Source organism: Leucoraja erinacea, unplaced genomic scaffold, assembly GCF_028641065.1.
Source record: "Leucoraja erinacea ecotype New England unplaced genomic scaffold, Leri_hhj_1 Leri_563S, whole genome shotgun sequence".
In the NCBI taxonomy this organism is placed as follows: domain Eukaryota; kingdom Metazoa; phylum Chordata; class Chondrichthyes; order Rajiformes; family Rajidae; genus Leucoraja; species Leucoraja erinaceus.
In genome coordinates, this window is record NW_026576469.1 from 1 (window position 1) to 23,913 (window position 23,913).

Here is a 23,913-nt window from a genome sequence, read left to right on the forward strand (position 1 = left end):
CTTCATCTTGCCGTGATACGGTCTCTGATTACACAGGGATGTTCTTCACTCTCAGTGATCAGGATGTTATTTCCTTGTACATTATTGTAAATGCTGATGGGAAGTAATCGTTCACTGCGCTATTTTCTAATGCACTAATTGGTTCCCCATTTATAATAGGATCATATGACAACAAAATCATTCCTAACAAAAAATGTAAATCATGGGATAAATTTACTTTTAAATGTCATGCATTTTTCTGCCGTCTTTTTGATTGGGATTCATTGGACAATCGCTGTTGCATCGCATGGATATCACCATCTAAATATATTGTTAATTTCCTCCTTCTGAACTCCACATTGTAAACCATCAATAATGTTGGACTATAGGAAATTATTCAAATTGTTTTAGCCGATTAAAACGTTTGCCAATATCACATCAAAGTCGTGCACTGGTCAATTATATTCCAGCATTTTATAACCATTTGATAAAAGTAAATGGCGAGATCTCATCTCTATCTTCCAAGTATAATGAGTGTTTATTAATAATTAGTTTCCAAAGCTGGCACTCACCAGAACAGATCACACTGACATCGCTCGTGTGGTTGCAATGAAGAGTTCCTAAAGAACGCGGACAGTCCCACAGGCTTGTCTCATTACCCTTACATTCAAATACATCGCTCCGTACAATGCCAGTTCCCTTTCCAAAATAAGCCCCTGTCGGAACAGACACGGCGACTCCACAATGAAGCTGACTGCACACCACATTGGCATCATCCATATCCCAGGCCAGGTCACACACGGTTCCCCAGGTTTCACCATACTGCACTTCCAGTCTTCCCGAGCACTGATCATCTTTGGATACCAATCTTGGCCCTCTGTGATCTGAGAAAAAATATAAAAGATAGTCATGAAAGCCACAATTATGAAGTAAATTTACAAAAACATCCCTGAAAGTTCAGCACAAATCTGACGTTGAAACCAGTCCCTTACTAATGATATCTGTGCTCCCCTTCTCCTCCTTCCTCTATCACGATGCGCTAACATGCTGAGTACTATATTCTGCTCTCTGTAACTTCCTCTTTACACTATATATTGTATTTGATTATAAATATGCGTTGTGTATCTGATCTGTTTGCATAGCATGCAAAACAAAGCTTTTCACTTCACCTCAGTAACGTCACAATGATAAACCTAAACCTAATCCTATGTCGAATATAATTATTATTTATAGAACATTCCGTCCTGCAGAACTTGACAAACTCCACAGGCAAGACTGTGCTAACTGACCCAGTGTATCTGTCTGCTCCTGTCCCATTAAACAAATTCCAAGTACAAACTGTGGAAAAAAGAACCATATACCATTCGGCCCACGTCTGCTTCACCGTTAAATCGTGGCTGGTCTAGCTTCCCCTCTCAACCCCTTTCTCCTCATAACCCCTATTAAACAAGAATCTGTCAATCCCCGCCTTACAATTATAAGACAATTACAATTAAATGTATCCATTGACTTGGCCTCCACAGCCGTCTGTGGCAATGAATTCTGCAGATTTATCATAAAAAAATCTCCAGACATACGGGTGGTGTGTGGAAAAGTAAGTTTTCTATCATTATGCTATTGAGATGTATATTTTAGCAAATAATAAAATGTCCCGACAGCTTCAACACCCACTCCCTTTCAAAGATATTGTCAATTTGCTGAGGTTGATTATGTCCAATTAATAGCTAACAATTATGCCATTCCTTGGCTTGCATCTGAGTAAAATGTAATTCAATACCTACGCATGGTTTGCGATTAATTTAATGATAAATTTACCTTCAGAAACGTTTTATTTTTGCATGTAAACCCCATTTGAGATCCATGGGCGATTTTAAAATTTTACAGCCAGATTTATCACTTCTGAAACTTTTTAGACACCAAAGGAATCAAGAAAAAACACAAATAATGCCTCACTGTTGATGAAATGCAGTGAGCAAACACGATAATTCCCAATATTTTCAATCTTGATATCTACACGGCCAATGTTCGCCAACCACTTTATCTGTTGTTGTCCCTTCAGCTCTCGCTTCTCTCTACCATCATTTCTCTTCACTTTTGGAATTCTGAAGTAGGATAAATGTCTCTCACGGTTACCCCGATTTCCACAATTATTTACAGCCCAAAAATTGACAATTTCGGCGGTTTTTAACAGGTAAGAAAGTGCGCGTATCGTGTGTTAACAGTGCAGCTGCTCCATGCGTCGCGCCCTTTGACCCGATGACCCGACGTGCAACCCCCCTATTCCTCTCTCACCAACTCAGTTCCTCCAGCCGCTTGTTTCTTGTCCCCGTCATTGTACCGGGTGAGAGTATTTAATGCTCCCGGTTGTGTTTGTTTCATTCAAACCAGAATGTGAGATCCAGAAGCGAAATTTGATTCCAATTGGACAGGAATAAAACGGACAGACACTGGATTTAATTTCACACCACTCGCCGCGGGCGGTCAGTCCGAGTCATTTACATCCAGGGCATCCCGGAAATCACCAAACTGTGGATCAAAGAGAGAAAAAGCTGATGTTTACCTTCGCAGATAACGCCGGCATCCCGGGAGTGTGGAAAGGGATAGTGCCCCCATGGATATGATTTACACTCCCGTAGAGCGGTCTCGTTCCCGCTGCATTCAACATCATACGTCACAATGGGTCCGGACCCCGGTCCAAAGTGAGATCCGCCCGGGGCTTTCACCGCGGCGCCGCAGCCCAGCTCCCGACACACCACCGCCGCGTCCTGCAGGTCCCAGCCGCCATCATCCACAGTCCCCCAGTTCCCCTTGTAGTGAACCTCCACTCTCCCGGCGCATGGACTGCCCCCGTTCACCAGCCTCAACTTCACGCTTTCTGAAAACAAAAATCAGAAAATAGAAGAACAAACGTTGCCGCCGGTTTGAGCCGCGGGTCAGTCGGCGCCCCGCACACCGCGCTCCCAGCCACCCCTAGCTCCAACCATTCAAAGTCAACAGTGTCACATGGAAGTTGGTAACCAAAGATCTGATCAACAAGATGGGCGGCAGACCCCGAATGTTCGTTCATGGGCCGATGTCATGGGCGATTATATGACCCATTTTAGCAACCAGCCCCCGCAATCTTGTTCACTCTTCACGAACGTAGGCGGGTGTGGGGGGCCCGGGCAATGATGAGGTATGTGGGGCTTGGGCCCAGGGGAGGGCCCGCAAACGTGAGTCCCCGGCCCCAGGAGGAGGGTGGGGGCCCCGGAGAGGGGAGAGGGGGGAGTGGGGCCCATTTTAGTGTGGGGCCCGGGGAGAGGGAGAGTGGGGGGGCCCGGGGAGAGGGAGAGGGGGGGATGGGGCCCGGGGGGAGGGAGAGGGGGGGTGGGGCCCGGGGGTGTGTGGGGCCGGGGAGAGGGAGGGAGGAGTGTGGGGCCCGGGGGAGAGGGAGTGTGGGGCCGGGGAGGGGAGAGGAGTGTGGGCCGGGGCCCGGGGAGAGGGGGGGTGTGGGGCCCGGGGAGAGGGAGAGTGGGCCCCCGGGGAGAGGGGGGTGTGGGGCCGGGGGGAGGGAGAGGGGTGTGGGCCCGGGGGAGAGGGAGAGGGAGGGGGGGGGGCCCGGGGAGGGAGGGGGAGAGGGGTGTGGGGCCCGGGGAGAGAGGGGGGGGGTGGGGCCCGGGAGAGGGAGGGGGGGGGGAGGGGGAGTGTGGGGCCCGGGAGAGGAGTGAGGGGGAGGGCCCGGGGAGAGGGAGTGTGGGGCCCGGGGAGAGGGAGTGTGGGGCCAGGGGAGAGGGGGGTTGGGGCCCGGGGAGAGGGAGGGGGGGGCCGGGGGGGGGGGAGTGTGGGGGGCGGGGAGGGGGGGGGGGGGGGGGGGGGAGAGGGGGGGTGGGGCCCGGGGAGAGGGGGGGTGGGGGGGGGGGAGGGGGGGGGGGGTGGGGCCCGGGGAGAGGGAGGAGTGGGGGGCCGGGGAGAGGGAGAGGGAGTGGGGGCCGGGGGAGGAGAGAGGGGGGCCGGGGGGGGAGAGGGGGGGGCCCGAGGGAGAGGGGTGTGGGGCCCGGGGAGAGGGAGTGTGGGGCCCGGGGAGAGGGGGAGTACGCGGCCCGGTGGGGCCCGGGGAGAGGGAGTGTGGGGCCCGGGGAGAGGGAGAGGGAGTGTGGGGCCCGGGGATAAGGCCTAGTGTGTGTGTGAAGTTGCGGGGAGGTTTACAATGTTTCTTATTTAATGTCCCTTGTCTAGTCTGAAATAAAGTTCATCATTGGATCAGAAGAAATATAATTGTGTGTGTTATATGATTATATACATTTATATCACATTCATGTATGTGTGTTTATAAACATTTTATTCTTTAACAAGAATTAACAGAATTATGAACTAACAGAATTATGAATCTAACCCTATATCACGCACAAAAACTTCCCCCGCAATGTCAATTACCCTGCGAGTCGGGTCGGTTCCGGTTACTACAAAATCAACTCAAACACTGCTTGTGAGCCATTTAAAAAGAAATGATTTGAAATATATTAAAAAAGACAATTACCAGAGTCAAATTTTATTCTAGCAAGAAGTATGAACTGACAGAATGATGAATCTAACCCTATATCACACACACAAACTGTTCATTGATTACACTGCGAGTCGGGTCGGGTCAGGTAGGCTCCGGTTACTAAAATGGGCGGGGAAAAATGCCCAGGATCCGCTCCGTAGCGTACTACACGTCAGCCCATTGTATTTAGCAGGAGTAGCCTATCTTGCTCCGCTATAAGATCTTTGCTGGTAACCGTCGGGAGAACCGGGATCACCCGGTCATTCTTGGGATGAAAGCGGCGCCCGAGCAGGCAGGGTGAGCTGCGGACACAGAGTGCTGGAGTAACTCAGCGGACACCCACCCATGTTCTTTTGAGATGCTGCCTGTCCAACCCAGTTACACCAGCACTGTGATTTTTTATTATAAACCAGCATCTACAGTTCCTTGTGTCTCCAAGTTCAACTGCAGGTTCGTTTTCATTCTCGGGAGAGCGGCTGATGAGCTGCGCGGGTCAGTGCCCCGCTGTACTCAAAGCTCATGTGACGGGCAATGGAACCCAAACGTGTTAGAGGTGTGAAGGCATTCCTGGAATTGGACGCCAAAGGTGAAAGATCCGGACTGGGACTCCACAGTGGGATGAGCAGTGGGAACACGCTTGGGACCGGGAACCATGTCAGCAGAGTCGACTCCCCACACTGCGCGCTTCAGGGACATTACTGATCATCTCTCCGTCTGTAGACGGCAGTCACCTCGCAAGTAGCATTAAAGGTCTTCAGTAACAATCAGTCTCAGTAGCCGCACTCTTAACGCAGTGAAAGTTAAGCGAGGTTACCTGAAGGGTCCGCCTGACAATCCCCGGGGCGGCCTGAAATGAGAAATAAAGAATGAGATTTGACTGTGTGACGGGTGGAGTGATGGGGTTGGGATGTTGGAGCGAATGGGTCCATGGGGAGGTGGGCATCTCATTAATGAAACCATCACCGGAAAAAGTCCCGATAGTAACCTGAGAGGCAGCGTTCCGAACCGCTACAGAGAATTGTTTCACCTTCCCACCTGCTTTAATAAAGCATCTTTAAAAAAGTAACATCTAAAAGTTACTGTAAATGAGTATCAGCAGTCAAAAAAATCGTATCCTGTCTCTTTTGTAATGACATGTATTGTTAGATCTACAGAGATCTGGATACAATTTACCGATGTGGTAAATTTGGTCCATGACGGCCAGATTATCCCATCTAAGCAAGTTCCATTTGCCCACGTTTGGCCCATGTCTCTCTAAAACGTTCGAATGCTTGTACCTGATCACTGAATTTTAAACGCAGTAAGTACCTTAAATACCTGCCCCAGCTGCCTCCCCTGGCAGCTTGTTCCATATACCCACCACCCTGTGTCTGGAAAAAACGCCCCTCTGGATCCTTTCCCGTCTCATCTTAGAAACATAGAAACATAGAAAATAGGCGCAGGAGTAGGCCATTCGGCCCTTCGAGCCTGCACCGCCATTCAATATGATCATGGCTGATCATCCAACTCAGTATCCTGTTCCTGCCTTCACTCTATACCCCCTGATCCCTTTAGCCACAAGGGCCACATCTAACTCCCCCTTAAATATAGCCAATGAACTGGCCTCAACTACCTTCTGCGGCAGAGAATTCCAGAGATTCACCACTCTCTGTGTGAAAAAGGTTTTCCTCATCTCGGTCCTAAAAGATTTCCCCCTTATCCTTAAACTGTGACCCCTTAAACCTTTAGCCTCTGTTATTTTAATTTCTCCTATCCTGGTTTAAAATACTCTGTGCCATTCACCTTATTAATCCCTCTCGTGATTATATGCGCCTCCATCGCCCCTTGGTCTCCTGCGCTCCAAGGAATAAAGTCCTAGCTTGCCCAATCTCTCTCTACAGCTCGGGTCCTTAAGTGCTGGAAACGTTCTCGTAAATCTTCACTGCATTATTTCCATCTTAATGGCATCCTTCCTACACCAGGGTGACCCTTTAGAACGACAGGGAACAATATACATGGAAAGTGGGCCGTCGGGCCACGACAACTCTCCTATCGCCTCTGGTGAACTATCAGGTTCGGGCACATTTTACGTAGGATTGAAAATACATTGTGTTGCCACTCTGATATTTCGCATGGGAAATTTTATAATGCAATTCACAGTGATCAACCCAATCCTTATTCCCCTAAAAAAAAGTTTTCATTTTTTTCAGTTTTCGGTGCATATGACAGTTTAAAAAAAAACCCCACTCTTGAAATAGCTCCTGTCTGTGAGGTTCACACTGTCACGAGTTCAGATTCTCATTTCAATTTTACTTTCCACGGGCGATACAAAGTGAACTGACCCGTGTGCCAAACTCCATCATTTTAATTGTCTGCGGACAGCCACTCCTTCATTTCCCCTCCAACAACATTTACGATGATATTCCCTCCGATGCATTTGCAGGATATTTTTTCTTTGTTCAACAGCGTCTACCACATGATGGACATATGACCTGATCCCACACTACTGAAGATATTCTGCCCCCGATTTCTATACTACTTTCCAGTATCTTAATACAGGTGCGGCGATGCTAATATTTACGACTCTATGACTCTATTTATTTTCAGATTTGCTTGTGGAGAATGCTTGAATGATATTCCAACGTTACACGTTGGTTCGTTTGTGCCCTGCGTTGTCCAGCAATAACTGGGCACGACTTGCTCCCACACCTGAGTGCTGTTATCCACTTGGCTCCAGGAACAGATACTGTCTCGCCAGTTGCCATTTTCCTTTAACCGATTTTCAAGAAGTGGGGAAAGTCTATTTACGTTCACAGTTTCAAACCCGCGTTACAATTTGTGAATCTAGATAATGTTATTCAATTCTATGCCTTTCACCGATTGCACAAACTCGGCCCGTGGACAATGCAGTGGACAATTGATCGCATGCACAATAGGCTCATTAATTTAGTGTTATATCTCACGAAGTAATAATAATATAAACAGCACAATCGTATCTGACGATTTGGGAATCATTAGGATCATATTTTCTCAGACGTGTATTACGATTATGCAAGTATTTAATGCACACGGAAGCAGTACCATTACACATCATGTATAAAACACAGTTCCCATTCTAAACTTCTAAGGACAAGAAGGAGACCATTCAGCCCATCGGCTCCATACCAAGCACTGTACAACAGTCTCGTTGATTTAATTTACCCTCTCCTTATTTCCCTTCATTCGGGCCCATCAACCCTTCTTTCATCCGTTTGACCATTCTACTCAAGATAATTTACAGTAGGTAATTAAACTACGTAGCAACAAATCATTGGGATGCGCGAAGAAACGCGAGCACCCGGGCAAACGCGCACAGTCACAGGGAAGATGCAAGTGTAATAGCGTGTTATACAGCACCGGTGGTAAGGAATGAACCGAGATCGCTACAACTGGGTGGAAGCAGCGGTAGTAAAATTAAATAGAGGATACCGATAACGTGCTCCTTCCAACCAGTAGAGCCACTGCAGGCAGCGTCATAGACCCGAGTTCAATGCCGACCTCGGGTGCTGTCAGTGTGGATTTTGCACGTTCTCCTAGTGCCTGTGTGGGTTTCCCCCGCGCGTTCTGTTTTTGTCCTACATTCCAAAAACGGGCATTTACCCGCTGTAAATATTCCCTCATGTGCATGAGTGGCAGTATCTTCGGGGAATTGATGAGAACGGGAAATATAAAACAGGATTAATGATGCAATTGGATGTTTGCTGCTCGCCTGAGACTCGGTGGTCAATGGGTCTTTCCATGTTGTTTGTTTAAACCAGAATCTGCAGTTCCTTCCTACACATTTACTTAGATGCCAACGTGGTGTCAATTACACAGGCTCCAACAATATTCAATGACGTGATGTTATCTTAACGACAAAATCAGAAGAAAAGTTGGTGTTTGATTTAGCCAGCGCCCAATTTCTGCCGATAATTCACGGATGAATATGTCCTGCTTTTGTTTTCTGATTTGTATAATGAGGTGGACGGGAATGGAGAAACAACAGCGGAATATGTGCCTGAATTTATCTATAAAGCATCAAATGAGATAAATCTTCAAAACAAAGAAGTAAAACTCTGAAACTCTCAACAGAGAGAAAACAGAGGTGAGTTCTGTACATCAGTCCCAACGTGGACTGTTTTACTTTCCTCAGAAGCTGCGGCCCCGCCGAAGGTTCTGTTTGTGCGTCTCACTGTCTCATTGTGTATTTAACACGAGGTATATGTAGGAGATAAAATATCAAGGCGAAATTTGTGATGGAAATCTGCACTGAACCTTTAACCAACATAGAACAAGTGAAAAGCAATTTAAATAAAATTGCAACATCTCTCTAACTGCGATTCTCCACCAAAACAGAATGGAGAATGTACAAATGCCCCGAGAAATAAATGTGTTGCTACTAATAGCCGGACACGCATAGTGCCAAACTGAAAACTCCGTTAATATATAATGTGACGCATTTGAAGATCATTGACCCTGTGTGGAAATGTCAGCGTCAATATCCATCGAAGTGAGTGTTCAATGACAAGATTAATGCTGATTTTAACAGTGTTCATTCTACATCAGGATGACCTTTAATGATAGAAAATTAATAAAACCTTTCCAACAACAGGATACTAACTATATTTTATAAATATGTTCAGGTCACTGTGTGACATGGTGGATAAAAAATACCTGCAACTGATCACTATCAGCGACAGGAATGTGTGTGCGGCTTCAGTCAGCAACAGCTGCAGCTTTGGATGCTGTTGTTCACCTCAAGGAGTTTATACTCTCCGGACTCCGATGTACTCTGCCCCAACAGTGACCGCCCTATACCTCTGATCAATTCAGATTAATAATCTATTTCTGAATTGCAGTACACAAGACCCGAGTCTTGCGGGTGGACTGATCTGTGACTGAAGAAAATTCCCGTGGATGAAATATCACGTTTAAATCTGTTTTCAAAAATCTGAATGGGACGTTAAATGTGTTAATCTTGGCGACATTATCCAAATATGTAGCCTATTCCGACGGAATTGTGCGACTGTTAAACAAGGACTCAAATAGCAAACATTAGAAAATAACTAATTAATTATAGAAAGCAAATAACACATTTCAATATTCCATTCAGCCGTTGTCAAGGTGAATGAGCCTATTGTTTTAATCCACTCTGCTCCTGTGCCCTCATTACAAAACACCCAAAGCCCTGATCTGGACAGGTGGAAAATTCACACGTGGAAGACATTTTTCATCACTTTAATAGATCACTATGTATTCATCACAACATTTAGAGATACAGACATAAAGGGCTGCAGTAACCCAGCGGGTCAGGCAGCATCAGTTTGAAGAAGGGGGCCGGTTTGAAACGTCACCTATCCATGTTCTCCAGAGATGCTGCCTGACACGATGTGTTATTCCAACAAATTGAGTTTTTTTGTAAACCAGCATCTGCAGGCCCTCGTGTCTCCATTCGGAGAAACATATTTTCTGATCGACATATCAAACAGAGACAAACTGAAGTTAGCTGTTAATAGAAAATGCAGGACGTGGAGCAAGTGGAAGCAACTGAAAAACGTATCGGTATTTCATCAAACGCAACTGAATATTCTGCAGAAAATTCAATATAGGCGAATCGATTTCAAAAGAAAGGAGATGTAAAGATTGCCGAAAGTCTACTCGATCAGGCAATGTGCATTTCCCTTTGATGGAGTTTATAACATAAACCTTAACCAAAACCGTGAACATTGAGAAACTATACGATCGACTGAACGTGGCACTAAATAGAAGCGTCAATGAGGTGGACGGGGATTGAGAAACAACAGCTGAATATGTGCCTGAATTTATCTGGAAAGCAGCAAATGGGAGAAATCTTCAAAACAGAGGTAACACTCTGAAACACTCAGTACCCGTGGAAAGAGAAACAACGGTGATTTGTTCTCTGCTGTTCTTTCCACAAATTCTGTCCATCAGTCCCAACGTGGACTATTATACTTTCCTCAGCAGCTGCTGCCCCGCCGAAGGTTCTGTTTACACGTCTCTCTCCATCTCCCTCTCTCTCTCTCTCTGTCTGTCTGTCTGTGTCTCTCTCTCATTGAGCATTTAACACGAGGTACATGAATGAGATTAAACATCAAGCTGAATTTTATCACGGAAATCTGCACTAAACTTTCAAGCTGAATCGAAGAAGTGAATTTGCAACATCTCACAAATTGCGATTCTCCACATAAACAGAATGGAGAATGCAAAAATGCCCCGAGCAAAATGCGTTGCTGCTTATCGCCGCACACACATAGGAGCAAAGTGAAAACTCAGTTTAATATATAATGTCACACATTTGAAGATAACTGTAGGCAAATTAAACTCTACCGCTGTGTGGAAATGTCGGTGTCAATATCCTTCCTAGTGAGTGATTAAGATCAATGACAAAATGAATGTTAATTTTAGCAGTGTTCATTCTGCCGATGTATGCCTTCTACTGTTGTAAAATTAATAAAACATTTCCCACAACATGATACTAACTGCAATTCATAAATTTGCTCCGCTCACTCTATGATATTTATGGAATTCCCTGCCACAGAGGGCAGTGGAGGACAAGTCACTGGGTGGATTGAAGAGAGAGTTAGATAGAGCTCTAGGGGCTAGTGGAGTCAAGGGATATGGGGAGAAGACCGGCACGGGTTATTGATAGGGGACGATCAGCCATGATCACAATGAATGGCCGAATGGCCGAATGGCCTCCTCCTGCACCTATTTTCAATGTTTCTATGTTTCTATATGGGGGATAAAAGAAGCTGCAACTGATCACTATCAGCGACAAGAATGTGTGTGCGGCTTCAGTCAGCAACAGCTGCAGCTTTGGATGCTGTTGTTCACCTCAAGGAGTTTATACTCTCCGGACTCCGATGTACTCTGTACCAACAGTGACCGCCCGATACCTCTGATCAATTCAGATTAATAATCTCTTTCTGAATTGCAGTACACAAGACCCGAGTCTTGCGGGTGGACTGATCTGTGACTGAAGAACATTCCCGTGGGTGAAATTTCACGTTTAAATCTGTTTGACAAAATCGGAATGGGACGTTAAATATGTTAATCTTGGCAACATTATCCAAACACACACTGTTCCGACAGAAGTCAGCAACTAATTACCAAATGGCTCAGTTAGAAAATATTAGAAAATAATGAATTATTTATAAACATAATTGCCACATTTGAATAGACCACTTCTCCCGTCAAAAATTTGAAGTAAATGAACATATTTTCTCATCTCTGCTCCTGTGCTCTCATTATAAAAACACACAAACCCCTGATCTGGACAGGTGGAAATTTCACACGTGGCAGAACTTTATCATCAATTTAATAGATCACTATTTTTTCATCACAACATAAGCCACAAAGTGCTGGAGTGACTCTGTGGATCAGGCAGCAACAGTGTGAAGAAGGGTCCCAACCCAAAATGTCATCTATCCAAGTTCTCCAGAGACGCTGCCTGACCCGCTGTGTTATTCCAGCAAATTGTGTCTTTGTTCGTAAAGCAGCATCTGCGGGCCCTTGTGTCTCCATTCAGAGAATAAATATTTTCATCTATCCACAGTCCATACACCACAACGTTCAATTATGTAGCTATAAAGATACGGGAATATAGAGTATAATAATAAATATCATGTTAATTGATCACCGAATACTTTCAACATTCTCAATGAACTCACAGTTCCAAATCTGCAATACAACCAAAGTCAAGAAGGACCGCAGCATTCTCCCAGCGGCCAATTGCAGCGATGACACCAGGACTTCAACTGAACACCCACTACGGACATAGAATGGTCTCTCCAAGATCTTCTGACACACTAACGTATCTGAGAGTTGATTCTTTGATAACTGTTTTCACAGTAAATGATGTTTTGCTCCAAACAACCAATAGATTTTGAACGAAGTAAGGCGTGAACTGCAGTCTGCTCGAATGCACCAATGAGAATGAACCTGCCCATTAATGGGTTTGTCCCATCCATTTTCTTTCTTTCGCCTTCTCTTGAGAAACCAATGAAGGGATTAAAAGTAACTTTAACACACTTGCAGATGACACAAAGCTGGGTGGGGGTGTGAACTGTGAGGAGGATGCTATGAGATTGCACGGTGACTTGGTTAGGTTGGGTGAGTGGGCAGATGCATGGCAGATGCAGTTTAATGTGGATAAATGTGAGGTTATCCACTTAGGTGGCAAAACAGGAAGGCAGATTATTACCTGAATGTTGTCAAGTTGGGAAAAGGGGAAGCACAACGGGATCTTGGGGTCCATGTTCATCAGTCACTGAAGTAAGCATGCAGGTACAGCAGGCAGTGAAGAAAGTGGATGGCAGACTGTCATACGTTGGTAGAATGGAGCGACTGGGGTTGTATACTCTGGAATTTAGAAGGATAAGAGGGGATCTTATTGAAACATATAAGATTATTCAGGGTTTGGACACGCTAGAGTCAGGAAACATGTTCCCGATGTTGGGGTAGTCCAGAACCAGGGGCCTCAGTTTAAGAATAAGGGTAGACTATTTAGATTAGAGATGAGGGAAACCTTTTCACCCAGAGAGTTGTGAATCTGTGGAATTCTCTGCCTCAGAAGGCAGTGTAGGCCAATTCCCTGGATGCTTTCAAGAGAGAGTTAGATAGAGCTCTGAAAGATAGCAGTGTCAAGGTATATAGCAAGAAGGCAGGAACAGGGTATTGATTGTGGAGGATCAGCCATGATCACAGTGAGTGGCGGTGCTAGCTCAAAGGGCCGAATGGCCTACTCCTGCACCTATTGTCTGTTATCTATTGAATTTGAAATGGAAACGAGTCACCGAGCTGATACCTGCATCCAAGAAGCATATAGTTAAAGAAGCTTACCGTCAGAGAGGAGATGGTTGATCCCAGTGTCCACAGTGTGATCCAGACCATGTGGGTGCTCTTCTCATTTCCATCATTCCTCCACCAGGTGCTTTGGCAATTTGCAAACAGTTCAGAGCACCCAGCCCACCCGCACTCTCAGCAGCCACCTGAAAATACCACACCATGCTGAATGCACATTTAATTCATTTTTGTTGTGCCCTGTATCACAGTCTCCAATGCAGAACAGAACAGACATATTTCATGCTCTAATGTTTTTATGTTCATGTCATAGGAGCAGAATAAGGCCATTTGGCCCATCGATTCTATTCCACAATTCATTCATGGTTGATCTTTCCCTCTGAATCCCATTCTCCCACCTTCTTCCTCACATTTGTCTTCCTTGATAATTAATAACCTTTCAATCTCTGCTTTACAAATACCCAATGCCTTGGCTTCCACAGTCGTCTGTGGCAATGAATTCCACAAATAAACTAACCTCTGGCAAAATAATAGAAACATAGAAACATAGAAAATAGGTGCAGGAGTAGGCCATTCGGCCCTTCGAGCCTGCACCGCCATTCAATGTGATCATGGCTGATCATTCAACTCAGTATCCTGTACCTGCCTTCTCTCCATACCTTTAACCACAAGGGCCACATCTAACTCCCTCTTAAATATAGCGAATGCACTGGCCTCAACTACATTCTGTGGCAGAGAATTCCATAGATTCTCCACTCTCTGTGTGAAAAATGTTTTTCTCATCTCGGTCCCCCTCATCCTTAAACTGTGACCACTTGTTCTGGACTTCCCCAACATCGGGAACATAGAAACCTAGAAACATAGAAATTAGGTGCAGGAGTAGGCCATTCGGCCCTTCGAGCCTGCACCGCCATTCAATATGATCATGGCTGATCATCCAACTCAGTATCCCGTACCTGCCTTCTCTCCATACCCCCTGATCCCCTTAGCCACAAGGGCCACATCTAACTCCCTCTTAAATATAGCCAATGAACTGGCCTCAACTACCCTCTGTAGCAGAGAGTTCCAGATATTCACACTCTCTGTGTGAAAAAAGTTCTTCTCATCTCGGTTTTAAAGGATTTCCCCCTTATCCTTAAGCTGTGACCCCTTGTCCTGGACTTCCCTAACATCGGGAACAATCTTCCTGCATCTAGCCTGTCCAACCCCTTAAGAATTTTGTAAGTTTCTATAAGGTCCCCTCTCAATCTCCTAAATTCTAGAGAGTATAAATCAAGTCTATCCAGTCTTTCTTCATAAGACAGTCCTGACATCCCAGGAATCAGTCTGGTGAACCGTCTCTGCACTCCCTCTATGGCAATAATGTCCTTCCTCAGATTTGGAGACCAAAACTGTATGCAATACTCCAGGTGTGGTCTCACCAAGACCCTGTACAACTGCAGTAGAACCTTCCTGCTCCTATACTCAAATCCTTTTGCAATAAAAGCTAACATACCATTCGCTTTCTTTACTGCCTGCTGCACCTGCATGCCTACCTTCAATGACTGGTGTACCATGACACCCAGGTCTCGCTGCATCTCCCCCTTTCCAACAATCTTCCTGCATCTAGCCTGTCCAACCCCTTAAGAATTTTGTAAGTTTCTGTAAGATCCCCCTCAATCTTCTAAATTCTAGCGAGTACAAACGGAGTCTATCCAGTCTTTCTTCATATGAAAGTCCTGACATCCCAGGAATCAGTCTGGTGAATCTTCTCTGTACTCCCTCTATGGAAAGAATGTCCTTCCTCAGATTAGGAGACCAAAACTGTACGCAATACTCCAGGTGTGGTCTCACCAAGACCCTGTACAACTGCAGGAGAACCTCCCTGCTCCTATACTCAAATCATTTTGCTATCCTCCTCATCATTGTAACATGATGTCCTTTTATTCCAATGGTCCCTGTGGTCCTAGATTTTCCCACTACTGGAAACATCCTCTCAGCATCCACGCTGTATGGTGGTTTCATTATTTAGTAGGTTTCAATGAGATTCCTACTCATCCTTCTAAACACACACGAGTACAGGCCCAAAGCCCTCACATGCTCCTCATACGTTAACCTCCTTGGGATCATTCTCATCAATCTCATCTGGACTCTCTCCAATGCTAGCCAATCCCTACTCAGATATGTGGACCAAAACTGTTCACAAAACTCCAAATGCAGTCTGATTGGGCATCCTATAAAGCCTCAGCATTGCATCCGTGCTTTTATATTCTAGTCCTCTCAAAATGATTGCTAACATGACATTTGCCTTCCTTACTACTGATTTAACTTGCAAATTAATCTTTTGGGACCACTCCACCAGCAGTAACAAGCCCCTTTGCACCTTAGATTTCTGAATCCTCTCCCTATTTACAAAATAGTCTATGCCTTTAGTCCAACTATCAAAGTGCATGACTGTACACTTTGCTTCACCGTATTCCATATTCCACCTCTTCCAACCTGTCCTTCTGCAGACTCCCTGCTTCCTCTACATTAGCTACTCCTCCACCTAACTTTGTATCATCTGCAAACGGCCAAATATCCATCAATTTCCTCATCCGAATCATTGATAAACTATGTGAAGATCAGCGGCCTCAACCCCGACCCCAACAGAACACCACAAGTCACCAGTAGCCCATCACAAAAAGTCCCTTTTCCCCACTCTTGTCCTTCAGCCGTTCAGCCAACCTGCTATCCATGCAGGTATCTTCCCTCTAATATCTTGCACTCTCATCTTGTTTCGCAGCATCACATGGGGCAAGTTATCCATCTGTCATAGAGTCATACAGCACGGAAACAGGCTCGACAGCCCCAATTGTCCATGCTCACCAAATTGCCCCATCTGAGGAAGTCTAATTTGCACACATTTGACCCATATGGTTCTAAACCTTTCCTTTCATGTATCTCTCCATGTGTCTTTTAAATGCTGTTATAGTGCCAGCCACAGCTACTATACCTCATCTGGCAGCTCGGACCAGAAACCCCACCATTCTCTGTGTAAAAAGTTGTCCCTTGGATTTCAAATGAATTTTTCCCTGTCACCTTAAACCTTTGTCATCTGGTTATTGATTTCCCTACTCTAGATAAAAGATTGTGCATTAATGGGAAGGGTGGTGTTTCAGATGCTAGGGGGATGGGGGCATGGGGTGGGTCAGGTGCTGTGTGTGGGGGAGGGTCAAGGTGATTAGTGGATAATGTAAATTCTGCGCTTGTGTGTGAGTCTTGTGATTGATTTTTTCTTTCTTGGGTGAATGCAGCGGTGGTGGCAGGTAAATTGGTTCAATGCTCCTCAATCAGGATGTAGGAAGGTTGGACAACTGCTGGAGACCCTGACGATTATACCTGTAGATATTGTGCCCAGGTACAGCTTGTAAAGGACTGTGTTAGGAGGCAAGACATGCATCAGGATGACCTTTGGACAATCCACTGAGGCGATGAGTTCCACAGATTAACTGCCCTCTGACTAAACTTCCTCCTCACCTTCTTTCTAAAACAGCGACTTTTAATTCTGATGCTATGACCTCTGGTCCTAGACTCTCCCACCAGTGGGAACATCCACTCTATCTATGCCTTTCATTATTCTGGAAACTGCAATGAGTTCCCCCCCCCCCCCTCGCAAACCTTCTAAAATCCCTAAACTCCTGCGAGTTGAGGCCCAGTGCTATCAAATGCACATAATATGCAAAGCCACTCATTCCTGGAATCATTCTTGTAAACCTCCTCTGGACCCTCTCCAGAGCCAGCACACCCTTTCTCAGATCTGGGGCCCAAATGTCTTCAAAACAAAACCCATGATTGCCCTTTGTGGGTAGTTGTGGCATTTTGCTGGATATTTGCAGCAGATTTTAAGTTATGAATTCTAATAACACATCCTCTTGCAGAAATGATAATTTTTGCATGCATCAGCAATAACCTATGTACCCTACACACAATTAGGAAAGGTCTGGTGAGATGGTAACGCTGAACATTGCCCTTCATATTTTAAAGCCTGTATGTAAAATGTACTGGCCACATTCTGCAGAGGCACAGCAAGTCTGTGTAAAACCTGCTGCATGTTGAGCTGGCAGGAAACACCTGGCATAGTGGTGTTTACTGGGCTTATCTCTAAATTGTCATATCCTCTGATTTATCAAAATATACCAAACATTTAGAGATAAATGCTGTACGTATTTCCACAGTACACTGTGCTTTGATCTAGAAGATTTTAGATCCAAGTTCTATTCCAGAACCTTAATTCAAAATGCTTTGGTCTGTAGAATGGTCTTGACCCAAAATGTCACCAATTCTTTTTCTCCAGAGATGCTGCCTGACCTGCTGAGTTACTCCAGTTTCTTTGATTTAAACCAACATCTGCTGTTCCTCCCAACACATTTTGTCTGCTCCACAGCAAAATCTCCTCAAGCTTTTCCTGCTTTGAAGAAGTTCTTCTCCTCTCTCCAATGAGAGTTTTGCAGCACTCTATTTTACTGCACACCCTCTGTGATCCCTCCTCCCTCCTACACATCTGACTGACCCTATATATTCCCCTCATGATCTTACACATCTCGATAACATCGCCCCTTTTACTAGTTTTTCATCTTTAGGTGACTACTTGACCCCCCCCCCCCCCCCCACCATCCTCTCTTCTCCGCTGCTTCCCTCCTCAGTGCCTCACCTGGTCTCCCACTTATTCCGCCACACTCCCCCCACACTCCATCCACCACTGTCCCCCTCTTCACTCCCCCCCACTCCCATCTCTCTACTTTCCTCCTTCTGGCTCTATACTCTACACCTCTCCCAACCTGTCTCACACCTTCCGTTCTTATCACTGGCCTTTGTTCCACCTCCGTCGCCTCACCTGGAGCTTGGACTCTCCACTGGGCCTGAAGCCTTCACGCTGCCCACTCCCACTCTCCTGGGTTTGACTCCACTGGGTCCTAATGCCAGTCGACCCAGCCTGGTCTACCTCAGTGGCAGTTCGACTGAGTCTCCCCCCACCCCCTCTAACTGTGTGGCCCTGCTCTCTCCCCCACCCACACCACAGCCCTCTCACCCCCCACCCCCTGACCACCCACCACCCCCCCACCACACATCGCCTCGTCCCCAGTCCACCCACCTGCCCTCCTCCGGCCCCAACCTCCATCCCTGCTGGGTGCTCACCATCCCCCCCGACCTCCCCCTCTCCAACACCGAACGGTCTGTCCTCAACAGAGGTCTTACCTTTGTCCCCCTCCGTCCCCACCTCAATGAATTCCGCGCCCACCACGACTTGGAGCGCTTCTACCGTCGCCTCCGCCTCACAGCGTACTTCCATGGGAAGGAGTCCTCGCCCCCCACTGATGACCCCTTTTCCCGTCTCCAACGCACCCCCTCCTCGTGGAACCCCCCTCGTGGCCAATTTCCGGCTTTAGAACTTTTTATCAATAACTGCCGTCGCGACATCAACCGCCTCAACTTCTCCACTCCCCTGTCTCACTCCAATCTCTCACCACATGAACGTTCTGCCATCGACTCACTCCGCAACAACCCAGATTTGGTTATCAAACCCGCTGACAAGGGAGGTGCCGTGGTAGTCTGGCGCGCCGATCTCTACAAAGCTGAGGCCACGCGCCAACTATCGGACACCTCCTCCTACTTACCCCTGGACCATGACCCCACTGACGAGCACCAGGCCACCATCTCCAGCACCATCACCAACTTCATCCACTCCAATGCCCTACCCGACCGAGCCTCCAACCTCATCGTTCCCCAGCCCCGCACAGCCCGATTCTACCTTCTCCCTAAAATCCACAAACCTGATTGTCCCGGAAGACCCATTGTCTCCGCCTGTTCGTGCCCCACCGAACTCATTTCCAAATACCTTGACTCCATCCTATCACCCTTGGTTAAATCCCTCCCTACCTATGTTCAAGACACCTCAGACACTCTCCGTCGTCTCCGCGCATTCAATTCTCTAGGCCCTCACCCCCTCATCTTCACCATGGACGTCCAATCACTATACACCTCCATCCCCCACCACGATGGTCTCACAGCCCTCCGGTTCTTCCTCGACCAGAGAAGCAACCCATACCCAGCCACTGACACTCTCCTCCGCCTAGCGGAGCTGGTCCTTACCCTCAATAACTTCACGTTCGACTCCTCCCACTTCCTCCAAATACAAGGCGTAGCTATGGGCACACGCATGGGCCCCAGCTATGCCTGCCTATTTGTAGGTTACGTCGAGCAATCCTTGTTCAATACATACCAGGGCCCCATCCCCAACCTCTACCTCCGCTACATCGACGACTGCTTTGGTGCCACCTCCTGCACCCGCACACAACTGACTGACTTCATCCACTTCACCACTAATTTCCATCCGGCACTCAAATACACCTGGACCATTTCCGACACTTCCCTACCATTCCTTGACCTCACTATCTCCATTGCAGGTGATAGACTTCTAACCGACATCCACTATAAACCCACTGACTCCCATGGCTATCTGGACTACACTTCTTCCCACCCTGCTTCCTGTAAGGACTCCATCCCCTACTCCCAATTCCTCCGTCTACGCCGCATCTGCTCCACGGATGAGGCGTTCCACACCAGGACATCTGAAATGTCCTCACTATTCAGGGAACGGGGGTTCCCCTCCTCCACCATAAATGAGGCCCGCACCAGGGTCTCTTCCATACCCCGCAACACTGCTCTCTCTCCCCATCCCCGCACTCGCAACAAGGGCCGAGTCCCCCTAGTCCTCACCTTTCACCCCACCAGCCGTCACATACAAAAAATAATCCTCCGTCAGTTTCGCCACCTCCAACGTGACCCCACTACTCGCCACATCTTCCCATCTCCCCCCATATCTGCCTTCCGCAAAGACCGCTCCCTCCATAACTCCCTTGTCCATTCTTCCCTTCCCTCTCGGTCCACCCCCTCCCCGGGCACTTTCCCTTGCAACCGCAAGAGATGCAACACTTGTCCCTTTACCTCCCCCCTCGACTCCGTTCAAGGACCCAAGCAATCATTCCAGGTCCGACAGAGGTTTACCTGCATCTCTTCCAACCTCATCTATTGCGTCCGCTGCTCTAGATGTCAGCAGATCTATATCGGTGAGACCAAGCGGAGGTTGGGCGATCGTTTCGCCGAACACACCTCCGCTCAGTCCGCAATAACCAAGCTGACCTCCCGGTGGCTCAGCACTTCAACTCCCCCTCCCACTCCGCCTCTGACCTCTCTGTCCTGGGTCTCCTCCATGGCCACAGCGAGCAGCACCGGAAATTGGAGGAACAGCACCTCATATTCCGTTTGGGGAGTCTGCACCCCGGGGGCATGAACATCGAATTCTCCCAATTTTGTTAGTCCTTGCTGTCTCCTCCCCTTCCTCAGCTCCCCTGCTGTCTCCTCCCATCCTCCAGCCTTCTGGCTACTCCTCCTTTTCCCTTTCTTGTCCCCACCCACCCCCGCCCCCGATCAGTCTGAAGAAGGGTTTCGGCCCGAAACGTTGCCTATTTCCTTCGCTCCATAGATGCTGCTGCACCCGCTGAGTTTCTCCAGCCTTTTTGTGTAACCATCTGAATATCAAACCTAAGCTGATCTATGTATCACTTATCAATATTCATACCACTGGGCTGTAAGCTGCCCAAGCGAAATATGAGATGCTGTTCCTCCAATTTGCGTTTAGCCTCACTCTGACAATGGAGGAGACCTAGGACAGAAAGGTCAGTGTGAGAATGGGAAGGAGAATTAAAGTGTTTAGCAACCTGGAGATCAGGTTGGTTCAGGCGGGCTGAGCGAAGGTGTTCTGCAAAGCGATCGCCCAGTCTGCGTTTGGTCTCGCCCATGTATAAGAGTCCACATCTTGAACAGCGGATACAGTAGATGAGGCTGGAGGAGGTGCAGGTGAACCTCTGCCTCACCTGAAGGTGGCAGCTTAGCACAGTGATACAGGAGGGGACGGCTGGGCAGCGCCACATAGTGGCCAACAGGCAGTCCTGCAGAACATGGTCTGTAATATCACCGTGCACCAGCAGGCGGCACTGCTGTACAACAGCAGGGGGCAATGGATAATGTTGGACAATAAAAGGCTATCTATCTATCTATCTAGTGTATAGGATAGTGTGTAGGATAGTGAGGATAGTGTGTAGGATAGTGGATAGTGTGTAGGATAGTGTGTAGGATAGTGTGTAGGATAGTGTGTAGGATAGTGTGTAGGATAGTGTGTAGGATAGTGTGTAGGATAGTGTGTAGGATAGTGTGTAGGATAGTGTGTAGGATAATGTGTAGGATAGTGTGTAGGATAGTGTGTAGGATAGTGTGTAGGATAGTGTGTAGGATAGTGTGTAGGATAGTGTGTAGGATAGTGTGTAGGTGTGTAGGATAGTGTGTAGGATAGTGTGTAGGATAGTGTGTAGGATAGTGTGTAGGATAGTGTGTAGGATAGTGTGTAGGATAGTGTGTAGGATAGTGTGTAGGATAGTGTGTAGGATAGTGTGTAGGATAGTGTGTAGGATAGTGTGTAGGATAGTGTGTAGGATAGTGTGTAGGATAGTGTGTAGGATAGTGTGTAGGATAGTGTGTAGGATAGTGTGTAGGATAGTGTGTAGGATAGTGTGTAGGATAGTGTGTAGGATAATGTGTAGGATAGTGTGTAGGATAGTGTGTAGGATAGTGTGTAGGATAGTGTGTAGGATAGTGTGTAGGATAGTGTGTAGGATAGTGTGTAGGATAGTGTGTAGGATAGTGTGTAGGATAGTGTGTAGGATAGTGTGTAGGATAGTGTGTAGGATAGTGTGTAGGATAGTGTGTAGGATAGTGTGTAGGATAATGTGTAGGATAATGTGTAGGATAGTGTGTAGGATAGTGTAGGATAATGTGTAGGATAATGTGTAGGATAGTGTGTAGGATAGTGTGTAGGATAGTGTGTAGGATAGTGTGTAGGATAGTGTGTAGGATAGTGTGTAGGATAGTGTGTAGGATAGTGTGTAGGATAGTGTGTAGGATAATGTGTAGGATAATGTGTAGGATAGGGCTCATGTGCAGTGGTGATCATTGTTCGGCGCGTTCTCAGTGGGCCGAGGGACCTGTTTCCACGCTGTATCTCTAAACTAATCTGCCTTCATCAGTCCCCTTGGTCACCTCTTCAAGAATCTCAATCAGGTTGGTGATTGTCACAGACACAGGGTCACAGAATCGCAGCCACGTTGGTGAATGAAAAGCTGTCTGTAGCAACCTGACACCCAGCGGCGAGGTCTAGTAATTACAGGTTAGCGCTCGGCAAGCGCTGCTTCCTTTTAAGGAAAATATGCAAATAAGAAGAGCGAATAATAAGCATGAAAGTATGCAAACGACATGAAGGACAAAATGAAATATATTGAAATCGCTCGTCGTCTAGACAGGCTGTAATAATAAAACAATAAAAAAGATAATCAAATTGTACCTCGCCATGACATTAAGGTGTAATGGCAGTGGTTGGGAGTGTGTGAGCGACGAGTTTCTAGCATACTTACCTGGCAGGGGAGACACCTTGATCAAAAAGGAGGTTCTCCCAGGACGAGGCTATCCCATTGCACTTCGGGTGTGCTGACGCCTGCGATGTCCCCAAATGCGGGATACTCGACTGCAAAATTTGTGGTAGTGGGGGACTGCGTTCGCGCTCTCCCCTGATTATAAAACTAAAAACAGAATAATATGCTTTTATGCACACAAATCTCCAAGGTGGGAAGCAAAGATCCTATGGCGGAGCAAGATGGGTTTCTCTCACGCAAAAGTGAAGTGCGTTCATGGGCGATTTATGACCCATTTTAGCAACCAGCCCCCGCCATCTTGCTCCGCTTTCTTGCTCCACTTCTCGGCCTTTTGGCTAAGATCAAGTGTAGTATCTGTTCTTATCAATTTTGTAGTAAAAGAGATCATCTGTTCTTATTAGAACAGTGCAAGAGCTATCTGTTCTTCTAAGAGCAGTCCTGGCGATCCATTACGGACAAGAGCTGCAGATTGCGGTGTAAAAATCGTAGCAATGGCAGCTGCAATTGGAGCGAGAGGACAGGGTATCCGCAATATCTACTGCCTCCAGGACTTCCCGGGTAATGGATATTTTGATGTCACCTTTGTACTTCCGACGGGATGGCAAAAGTTTATGAAAGATCTGCAGAAGGGGAACGAAGCTCCGATGTCCTTACTAAAGGTACAGCCGCTCTTCACCCTCCCAAACCAAAAAGAAAGGACGATCACGGTGCACATGTTCAACCCACATGTGCCCGTAGTGGATGTCCTCACCTTCCTTGCTCGCTACGTCGACGGAGCAGGGAACTGCATGGACGTGAAGGACCTGCATGGGATTTGGACAAGCAAGAGGCAGGTAAAAGTAAAGCTGAGGATGGACAAGGAAGGAGCTCTCCTCCACCCTCCCTCGGTTTTCGCAATTGGAGGGAACAGAGGCTACCTGAGTTACGTGGGGCAGCCCAGACTATGCAGAAAATGCAACAAACCTGGGCATGTGGTGGCCCAATGCACTGCAGTGGTCTGCAAAAACTGTAAAACGGAGGGCCACGAGACCAAAGACTGCCAGGCCAACAAGAACTGCAACCTGTGTGGGGAGGGAGGCCACCTTTACA

At 47.0% G+C, this 23,913-nt stretch overlaps 1 protein-coding gene, 1 non-coding gene and 1 pseudogene across 5 annotated transcripts; 2 read left to right on the forward strand and 1 right to left on the reverse strand.

The window, feature by feature from the left end:
- Positions 1 to 8: 8 nt before the first annotated feature.
- LOC129694167 (deleted in malignant brain tumors 1 protein-like) lies at positions 9 to 17,887 on the reverse strand. 4 transcript variants are annotated; one of them, XM_055630885.1, is made up of 4 exons: positions 13,361 to 13,530; positions 5,316 to 11,534; positions 2,540 to 2,854; positions 9 to 863 (listed from the first exon to the last, which is right to left on the reverse strand). In XM_055630885.1, the coding sequence occupies exons 2-4, from the start codon at positions 5,428 to 5,430 to the stop codon at positions 454 to 456; spliced, it is 840 nt and encodes a 279-aa protein (XP_055486860.1). In that variant the 5' UTR covers positions 5,431 to 11,534; positions 13,361 to 13,530; the 3' UTR covers positions 9 to 453. The 4 variants fall into 4 exon arrangements, 3 of the variants coding, with proteins under 3 accessions (XP_055486860.1, XP_055486861.1, XP_055486858.1); XM_055630886.1 differs by lacking the exon at positions 13,361 to 13,530 and adding an exon at positions 12,190 to 12,841 and having other exon boundaries at positions 5,316 to 5,348; XM_055630883.1 differs by lacking the exon at positions 13,361 to 13,530 and having other exon boundaries at positions 5,316 to 11,822.
- A 4,911-nt stretch (positions 17,888 to 22,798) lies between these two features.
- LOC129694168 (U1 spliceosomal RNA) lies at positions 22,799 to 22,962 on the forward strand. The gene has a single exon (XR_008722974.1). It is a non-coding gene; the product is annotated as a U1 spliceosomal RNA (small nuclear RNA).
- Positions 22,963 to 23,139: 177 nt separating this feature from the next.
- On the forward strand, positions 23,140 to 23,297 carry LOC129694169 (U2 spliceosomal RNA; annotated as a pseudogene).
- Positions 23,298 to 23,913: the final 616 nt, after the last annotated feature.